The following is a 10,435-nucleotide window of genomic DNA, read 5'->3' on the forward strand; positions in this document are numbered from 1 at the left end:
GTGTGTGTGTGTGTGTCTGCTCTCCTCTGTCTGGCTGGGTTGTGTGAGCTCCCAGCTAGCTAGCTTGAGTCCAAGTGTCCATGCAATAAAGGTTGCCAGTGGATGCTGTGCATTTAAACACATGCTGTCGCACGCTGACAGGGAGGGAAGCAGGGAGGCAGACATGCATGTATGAAAACGCAGCAGGCACACTGCTGCAGGTCTGTGTCTGCTGCCTGAGCGCTGACAGAGCTTTTTACCCCCTGAATTACTGTGTGCACTATGGTCTGGATGTGGATTTAATAGCCTTTAGTGCAGCCGTAAGAGGTCCTGTTGGTATTGATAAGCTTTTTCAGCTGCTGTAATGTTCCACATCTTTTACATTCTGTTGCTGAAAAGGTATACAACAGCTTGTGTTAAGGAGCTATTTTATAAAATGTCTTTGCTCTTCTGTGACCCTTTGGTGCTGTGGCTCAACTGGTTGGTCCTTACATATGACCTTCTCTTCACTGAATAGGATTCAGCCACGTTGAGTGAAATTAGTCTGAGGAGTGAAAATAAAGAAATGCATTTGGTAACAGGGTTGAAGGGTATGCCAGTGTATAGGACACAGTGGAAGCCGAGTCTAACCCATGTAAAAAGATTGCTATTCTACTCATCGTTGTCAGTGAATATGAAGCTTCCACTAGCAGTAGCTTAGCTTAGCTTAGCATAGAGACAGGTAACAGGGGTAAACAAACACCACTGAAGTTCACTACACTGTGTTCTATCTTTGTTAAATCTGCACAAAAAGGAAATGTAAAAATGTCAATTTGTGGTTTTTGTGGAGTTATGTGCTAGAACTATTTTGAATATGAATCCTTTCAAACCAGGCTAAATTTGTTTAAAACAAGTTTTTTGACATCTCTGTAACATTTTTCAACATTTCAATTATTTAAATGTGAAGCAAGTCCCAACTACTCTTTGCTGTTGAAACAGTTATGTAACCTAGACATCTAAAATCCTTGCACTTTTCAAAACGTAACCCAGTTTTAGACATATTTTGACCTGCAAATCACCAAAACCATGTTTATTACACTGTATGTTAGGTAGGAGTTTTACACTGCCTTCCATCTGACTCTGCCTAACATTAAAGCTGCATCTGATGCTACTCCAGGCTTAGTTGATGTGTTTAAAATTTTAAAACCAGTTGCTTGCTAGACTGAAGAGTGGCAAATATCTTCATGCCATGCCTGAACACAGCTGCTGTAGCAAAAAGAAAAACCACACCACTGCCAGCACTGTCAGCTTGCTTTTCCACATCTCAGTCTGTCATCCAGCTCTCACTCTCCTGCCTTTCTTTACCTCTCTATGTCTAGGTGTTTTGGCGAAGACACTTGTATCACCATCCCAGACATCGATGCAGTGGTGATGGTGTTGCAGCCCAGTGAGCCCAGGATAACCATCACTGGAGTTGAGAGACTGAATCGACCGGTCTCCGACCTCGGAGCATCAGGAGGCATAGCTCTGTTCCAGGACCTCCACATCATCAGCACGGTCACCAGGGCAGACGCCAACGCACATCACACAGGTATGGACTATCACACTTCTGTGCTATATAAGGCTTTCATTTTAAGGTGAGGAAGCCAGTGAGGGATCAGTCCTTTATTGTTTTTATTATTAGCCACTGGTTCTGGTTGGTGTAAATTCATGATCTCCTTTCATCTACCACACACCCAGGCAGAAATTAGCAGCCAGCTTCAGCATGGACTGCAGTGCACGGGGAAGAGATAATTTCAAACTGTGGAAAAAAAAAAGGGAAAAATAAACCTGAAGCAGCATACTGATTTTCATGTCCAACAGGACATGTTTTCTTTGAAAGTATATTTTGGTCACTACTTTTGAAGGTTTGAACTTTAAATTGCAGGAAATTTTAACCTTATTTACTTTTACCAGGTACTTTCTCAGTAACTAGCTCATACTCTGAGTGTACCTCACAGAGTGGGCGACACACACCTCCCTGCAGGTAGAAATCTGTCGACTAAATATTTCAGCAGTTTTTCATATTGATAATGTGCTCACTCATTCATGAAGTCCCATAGCCTATGCAGTGCCACCTGTCTCTCCATCAAAACAAACCTTCAGAGAAAGCTGAACATTTCATAATGCCTCAGGAGACTATGAATCAGCAGCAGCCAGCTTTTCTTTCATCTGGTACGTCTGCATGCGGCGGGAACTTGACAAAACAAAAGATGTGCTTTTGTTTTCACACTGCCAGATTCTCTTGTTTAGAGGGAGCAAAAGTCAAATGAATTAGTTACTTGTGAGATTGTGTGATTCAAAAGCAGCACATGCGTAATACATAGGTACTGTATATCTGTTCACCTGCCCATTGTGTGATTGCATCGGAGGTGGAAGAAGTATGCAGATCCTGCACTTGAGTCACAGTAATACCGAAGTTATCTGAACATAACAACATGAAGCAACAATGTGAAGCTGTAGAGGACTGTTGGCCTTCACCCATGCTTTCCTCATCTCAGTTATTCTATCTGTCAATAACACCTCAACCACATTCCTTTGAATGTAAACAAATGTAAACAAAGGCCCTGCTGACTGACATCCAACAAACCTCTGCACAGTCTGCTAGCTATCTACGACTCATCAAATGCAATTTTATATGATGGGCGAGGTCAGCTAGATCACTTTTGATTGGTTACATTTATGTATACGCCAAAGGGTTCAAAATGAATTATCAAAAATATTTTAACATTTTACATGAAGAGAAAAGAGAGGACTTTTAATTTAAAAATACTGTCACTGCTAACAAGTAATTACTTATATTCCATATAATTGAAGCCTAGTGGAGAAGTAAAAAGTATCCGATGGGAGTTCTCAAGTAGTCAAAATTGAACTTGAGTTGTAGAATACATGAGCAAATGTACCGCTAGTTTGCACATACAGCTATATTTTAACACCTCCGATACAATCTACAGTCTAAGCTAGAGCCTTTTGTTCCATGCAACTCTGGCGGCCTCACCAATATGTTACACTAATTTCTTGCGGCAAAGTCCATCCCACTCCATCCAGGTTTGTAGGTATTAGCCCCTCCACTGCTGCCATACACTCTCCTATCTGGGCCTGCAGACCCCCTCCTGCTGAATAAGACCTGCACCTACCGCAAGACTCATTCTCAGGGTCGCACTACCTTGACCAGCAGCAAATGAGTATGACATTTAAATCCCGTCAGCTCCATACTCGTCCGATGATCTGACCTCCGAGGCAGGAACAGCCCGGCTCGGACCGGCTCTGCCCCGGGCCCCCTGCCGCTCGTAGCCAATTAGGAGCAGATAAGCAGAGCGAGAGGGAGGTTTTACCCCTCCATTGTGCGTAATGCAGCGAAGGAAGAAGAGCAGAAAGTGGCATTGCTTTCAGGAGTCGGTGGAGCTCTCTCTGTTGCTGAAATAGAGACTGCAGCTGGGGGGAAGAGATTAGCTGGAAGCCAGAGAAAGACACAGAAATGGAAAGAAAGAGAGGAGAGACACGAGGGGAAAGAGTGTGTGTGGGAGAGGGAGGCACGATGAAGTTCCATAATGAGCAGATTTTGTGTTCTCTCGAGGCTTAAAGGATTCGAGATAAATCACATATTTCTTTTGCAGGGCATGCAGTAAGTTTCTTTTGGACCCTGTTAATCACCCCCTCGCCCTCTTCTGCGTCTCTCTGTGTCATTCATTTGTCTTTTTATGGAGCCTGCTCCGTACTGCCTCATTCTTCTCTCCAGCTCATACTACAGTATCTCTTCAAGGCTTTACTCAAACTCAATGTCATCAATTCTCTCTTTAACTCATCATCTTTAATACTTAATGTCTTGACCCATTTGCTTTCATGGTCATCTTCTGTTCTCTCTCTCTCCTCTTATGCTTTGCTTTAAAGTTTTTGTATTTTGCTTCCAGTTCTTTATTTCCACCCCCTCCTGCATCAGTGGCTCTCCCAGTCTCTCTCCATCTCTTGTCTTTTCTTTGTAACTCTTTCTAGGGAGCCCAGCTCGATTTTTCTTTTCTTTTTTTTTTTGCCATGCCACCCACACTGTAGCTCTGAGATCAGTGTTGACTGCACGATCAGAGAAACGGTTCCTGGGACAGACCTGCACTCAGGCTGTTCTATTAGTGTGTACTAGCTTGTGTCAGCTATTTTATATTATTTATTTTTTTTAGCTCTCCATTCATGAAAAAGCAGTTTGGAACAAAAAAAAGATTTATCAACCATTTGATTGGAAAAAAGTACTGATGGCTATAATAGGCCTCCAAATATCTCACATTCTGGCAGTTTTACAGGTAATAGCATGTGTTCTGCAAATGTGACAAATAAAGCAAGTTTTTCATTTTTGGGAAGGTATCTGAACACTTTATATAACAGCGGCCACATTTTTTGTTGGTTTCTTTAAAGACATCATCATAAGGTGGGCTGAGTGAAATTAACCAAATGCATGACAAAACTACCTCTCTATTACAATGTGTTTTTCTTTTTGTCTTGCTATTTTACTTACTAACATTATAGTGGGTCTGCTGTGATATATGTGATATGCTAAAATGTAGTATTGCTGTAAAAACTCAATTTGGTTAACATTCGCTAACATTAGCCACCACATGCTACTGTTCATACTAGAGCAGCTAAGTCTGTAGCAGCCAAACCCTGTACTGTACTACAGTACTGAACTGACCACCAGTGTGTTTAATTGCTTATGAACTCAGTTACGGTGTTACAGTAGTTTAATTCAGTTATTAATTATTATTATAGCTATTTTTGGCCACTTGGGGGCAGAAAAAATCCACAACAAGCTGAAAAACACACTCCTCTGCCCTATTATTGCCATAACGATGTGTTTCTGGCTAACGTGTTAGCAAACATTTACTTATACATCAAGCAGATACAAAGCAACATTTGCCTTAATTTGCAGTGAGTCATGTGTTCGGCCAACGGACAATTTAAGTCCGATATTCGCCGCCTTTTTAGCTCTGTTCTGCGTTCTACCAACTCGTGAGGGAAACATCTGCCTTGTTAGCAGCTAAATACTCCACCATTTTCACCAGCTAGCCGCTAATGTTGCAGTTGCTGGGAAGGTAGGGTACAGTTTATCAGAGCCTTTTTCACAGCCTTTCTGCTAACCACTCAACCAAGGCAATGAGCTAATGGAGGCTAAAAAGCAACGTAAAGCTGCATTAAAGTGTTCCCTGCAAGCCCCCTTTCTTTGAAAGCAACAACCCCCAAACTAAAGAGCACCTGTACAGACATGCCTTCATACATAAAAACAAAACAGAGGGAACAGAGCTTTCTTCCTTCATGTTTTGCTCACTCTCCCCCTTTTCTCCACCTCATCTCTGCCTTTCTCCCAGAGGCCCTCCTCTAGACGCACACACCACATATCTATCTTTCTCCATCGGGAAGCTGTTAAATGGGCATAGCCGGTTTTCTCTCCAGGGAGCGTACAGTGGGGGAGAATGCTGGTTAGCAGCGAGAGGTGGAGGATGGTGCTTAGCAGACTGTCGAAGAGCCCCAGCAGCCACCCAGCACTGCTGTGATGGGAGCTGTCTGATGGGACCTGTTACCACAGCAGCTCATGGCACTGTCTGTGTTCAGAGAGTTGATGAATAATTGGAGTTTGGGAGTAGGAGCAGGTGTGTTGTGTCCTATGCTGTTTGAATTATGGTTCTTCAAAGCGTTTCTTACACAAACTTGGCAATTAAAAGTACATACATTCACACTGGTCTTGTTAGGAACAGTGTATTTGATTTACCAAGCAAGAAGATTTGACATTTCAATTGTTTTTGGTCTCATTCCCATGAATCAGACAAAATAATGCAGTACTGCTTTTGTCCACAGAGGTCACCGGAATCAACATAAAATTAGTTCCATGTACCTGCTTTGTTAAGTAACCCCTCTAAGGGGCCTAAAAACAGGCTTCCAAGAGAACTGCAGTTCAGCTCATTAAGAGAGAGAACAACATATTCTCAACCCAAAATAGAAAATGACCCCAAATACAAGATTTATTGCATTTCCTCGTGTTTGAAAAGCCTAGAATAATGTCATGAGGTGAGGGCAGACTGATTCTGATATTCTCCGGTAGTTCTCCAGTAGAAGGCAAATTACAGCAATTTTTGTGTGTGTGTGTGTGTGTGTGTGTGTGTGTGTGTGTAGCACATCGACCCGGGGTGCTGGAGGAGATTATTCATAACTTGGACTACTGTGACATCCTGGTGTTGGGGGACGAGCTGAGGCCGGAGCAGGAGTCCCTCCAACTGCAGCGCAGCACTCTGCTTGGGAAACATCTCGACGCCACCAATTCCACCTCTGGCATGTCCATATATGGTAGGTTACTATGGTAACCACACCAAAGCTACATGCGGTGTGTTCTTAGCCAGTTGGTCACCATTATAACAACACTTGGTCCACTGCTACTATTGTAACAACAGCAGCTCTCCCTTTGACACGTCCATAGATTCAGTTCAACCATCCACAGCCTGTGTTATTTCTATCGTCCACCTTTCCCCTTCTCTTTCTCTTTCTCTTTCTCTACCTGTATCAACTCTAACAACCCTCTGCTGTCCCTGCCTCTTTCCAAAGGTGTGGACTCCATGTCCAACTATGAACAGGTGATCCGACAGGTGCGTTACTATAACTGGCGACCCAGGCAACTAACAGAGAGAAGGTTTCGCCTCACCTGCTCAGAGCTCAACGGACGCTACACCAGCAACGAGTTCAACCTGGAGGTCAGTGTGAACTACAGCTTGACTGATGTGGGTTTTTAAAGGTCAGCAGTGATGCAGATTTATCACTATATGATACAGTTTTTAGAGTGTAAATGTTAAATACATTCAGTATCTTTTAGAGGATATCAATTATGCAACCCTGCTTGACAGTAAGACCATATGAATATTTTTAAATGGTATTTGAGGCATCGCCAACATAATTTAAGTCAATGCAGCTATCCTTGTGCTTTTAGTTTAGTCAGTTTCATGTGACATATTGGTGGAAATAAAGATGACAGATCCAAGCCACACACCCGCACTTTAAGATACATGTTTCAAGCACTCCTAAAAGGAGTGACAATGTAAGAAGATGTCTTTAGGGCTGACAAGTAGCTCTAAAAGTAACAGACGTTGTACATATTTGCCAAAAAGGAAAATGTTTTAAAAAATCATTAATATCACTTTTGATAGTCAGCAATAGTAATAGTTGTCACTAGAGACAATACTGCCTCTTACAGCTAACTGAACCAAAGTGTTTGAACTGGCAAAGTGAGTGAGCTGAGCTCGGGTGTCTGGCAAGACTTTCATTCTCAGAGCACATTTAGAAATGAACTGCAAATGAAAGGCATTCCAGTAGCATAACTATCACCCTTAGTGGCAATACATATCTTGGAAAACAGCAACTGAAACACAACAAACAAAAAAAACTCTAACTCGAAATGCAATTCCACACTTGCGCTTAATTTAATGAAGACTGTTTGATGAAAGACATCAGATTTTGGTGCATAAGTACACCTTCGACAGCAGGTAGACACACACCACACAGCCTGGTTCAACATATAAAAAGAGGACATGCTGCAACATTGAGCACTTCTCCTAAAGAACAGTTTGACAGTGAATCAGGCTGCTCTCAAAAGCATTCACACACACTCCAACTGTAATACATAGCTCTTATTTGGAATGACAAAATCAGCTCAAAGTATCGCTGTTTGTTTCTGTCCCTGATCTATTTGACTTATTTATACATTCTCTGTTTTTACTTGGTGGGAACAAAATGTTTCACCAGACATAGTTTAAACCTTGGAGAGTGTCAATGAATCTAGTTTACATTTCACCTTCCTGTATTGAGCTGACCTTGTCCCCAATAGGTATAAATACGTTCACTTTCTCATTTCTCCTGGACTTGCTCTAAAATCTTTACTTTATACTTGTCTGGAATATATAATCTGTATGAGACTGAATGGATTCCAAAATCCTCACTTCTCCTCCATCTGTTCCCAACCAGGTGAGCGTACTGCACAGTTCAGAATCCGGGGAACATGTCAATCACATGGTAGCGCCGCCTCAGTACATGCAGGTGGTCCACCATCCGTCCATGATACATGACCTGTACCCCAACCACAGCTCAGGTAAGGAAACACACACCAGTTTAGTGTGTTCAATGTCTCTAAGTCCTCTGTAAACTAATTGTCTGGTTTATTATTTCATGCGTTCTATTCTCAACCTGGTATATTAAAGGTTGAAAAGTCCTCACTTATTTGAACAGACTGAATATTATTCTATAATAATATTCAAAGTATTTTATCACAGAGCTATGCCCAAATAATAATTTGAACAGGTAAAAAAGGTTCAATGTGAAACTAATTATAGGAGAGGAGGGATTGATGTATTGGAATACAGTCTGACTTTTCATAGGTGGAAACTGCTCAAATTGTACAAAAAGTAGCCCTGATTTTCACAACCTGTCCAAAACTATTTTTACCTGCACACTAAAATGAAAAAGTTGCTCAAATGGGCCACCTAATCTAATGCCATGGGGTAGAATGAATACACATTTCTCCGTCCAACCTCAATCACAAGCTTTTCACCGCCAACCTGCCTTTTCTTTGCACCAGATAGTTTTAAAGGTGCCATTTCACATTCAGGCAACAAAGTTACTAACTGCAGCTACTAGTGGCTAAAAGATGACAGGTAAGGTTATGTGAGAGCAATGTGTGACTTGCAAGCAAATATTGTTCTGGGTCTGAATTAAATAGTATTGCCTTTGAATATGTGGGATCTAAAACATTGGTATAAAAGGCAGGTTTTGGTGTTTGCTGCTTTTTCTGCCAAAAGTTTGTTTCCCCTTTTTTTCAACTTGAAACTTATGTTTCGAGTAAGACCCATGACTCATGCTTTTTCTTGATGCCTACTGTCACTACAGCTCAGTTTATGCCAATGCTTTGGGGGTTGTCAAGCAGCATTCTGGGAAATGTAGTAAATGTCCAACCAAAGTAAAAGCATCTGTAGACAACTTGAGCTGGGAGACAGCAAGTACACAAAAACAACACAAAAAACGTGTATTACAGTACATAATTATGCAATTTGTAAAGCATTAACAATGTTTATTGCCAGTCCCTCCAGGATTTTGTGGGTTTTTTGGGGGATTGTTGTGACTTAAGATGCCTGACCTAACGACAGCTTTTTAAAACTTGCGATGCATGATGTGATGTTTCGGGAGATTTTTTTGCAATGAAATCACAGGAGAAAGTAAATATGTCATAAATAGTTGACAGTTTGATGGTCAGACTGTTTGTGAAGATGCAGACCATGCAGACAGGAAGGCTAACATCTCACATTCCTGTCCAACTAGAAAGAGTGAGTCTGTACAGGAAGCTACACTGATTAGTCAAATCTGCGTGAAACGTTGCACACTCACTGGTATTGGTTGATTGATTTAATTGTTGTGATTGCAACAACTTATTACTTGAGATTCAACAACCGTTTTCTGATATTACACCCCAGTGGTTATGGTTTGGTTAGGTTAAGGCACAAAAAACATCTTGGTTTGGGTATGTTAATGTATGAATTGTCACGTATAATAGATAATCTAATCAGTTGAAATATTACAAATACTCTACAAACTATCTCAAGGGTGGAGTATCCAAATAAAGGGTTACCACAATGTAAAATAAGATTATCTGAAGATGGAAAGGGTTGCTTTTAAAGACAACATGAGTAAATATGACTCTGCTGGCACACTTAAAAAATATCTAAACATACATTTTGAAAAATGCAAAAGATTTTGATAAAACAGTGATTGGCACTTGGAAACTCTCACAGATGGAGGGAGAACTGCTGGGAATCAGGCCCAGTTGTATATAATAAAAAAAAGAAGAGAGGCTGTGAAGAGTTTTTATGTCAGCTATCCATCCTGGGGTGAACATGGCTGGATCCAAGGGAACGCTCTGGTTTTGCTTTCTAGTTTGTTTATCGTTCCGTTCATCAGACTGCTGCTCTCACACAGAGGTCCTCAGTGAAAGAGAGCAGTGTAAACTCCCTCTCAAATGATGCAGCAGGCTTATCCCTCCCCCCTCCCCCTCTTGGTGAATACCAGTCATCTGAAGTAAAGAGAACATGTTGAGGAGAGAGACATTGGTCTTAATCTACCACACCAGATTTAATTATTCATCAGACTCTAATGGATTCTACTTAGAGTCCTGGAGAGTTCAGTGGCCAATGCTGTTAACAGCCCAGAGAGTTGGGAGGGGTGTGTGTGTGTGAGAGAGTTTGAAAAGGAGGTTAGATGAGCAGAGAGGGTGGTGGGTGGTTTCAAATAAGGAATAAATGTATGGCAAAAAATGTATAAAAAAAAAAGATCCTGAGTCGCATGTGTGTGTTTTTAGCAAATGTGAGTGTGTGTTTTAGATGATATCATGCTGTATCTTACAAAGTAGAAGGGAAATGTCAGGGTG

The 10,435-nt window shown here is 41.5% G+C and overlaps 1 protein-coding gene across 1 annotated transcript in view; it reads left to right on the forward strand.

The window, feature by feature from the left end:
• The window catches only part of LOC118341967 (calsyntenin-2-like), a 139,961-nt gene that overhangs the window by 125,764 nt on the left and 3,762 nt on the right, over positions 1 to 10,435 (forward strand). Inside the window, exons 12-15 of the mRNA XM_035680391.1 lie at positions 1,338 to 1,549; positions 6,151 to 6,321; positions 6,577 to 6,722; positions 7,987 to 8,110. Of these exons, the coding sequence (XP_035536284.1) occupies positions 1,338 to 1,549; positions 6,151 to 6,321; positions 6,577 to 6,722; positions 7,987 to 8,110 (653 nt within the window). The remainder of the gene's footprint in view (positions 1 to 1,337; positions 1,550 to 6,150; positions 6,322 to 6,576; positions 6,723 to 7,986; positions 8,111 to 10,435) is intronic.

Source organism: Morone saxatilis, unplaced genomic scaffold (genome assembly GCF_004916995.1).
Source record: "Morone saxatilis isolate NCDOM2014 unplaced genomic scaffold, NCSU_SB_2.0 Contig8, whole genome shotgun sequence".
Classification (NCBI taxonomy): domain Eukaryota; kingdom Metazoa; phylum Chordata; class Actinopteri; family Moronidae; genus Morone; species Morone saxatilis.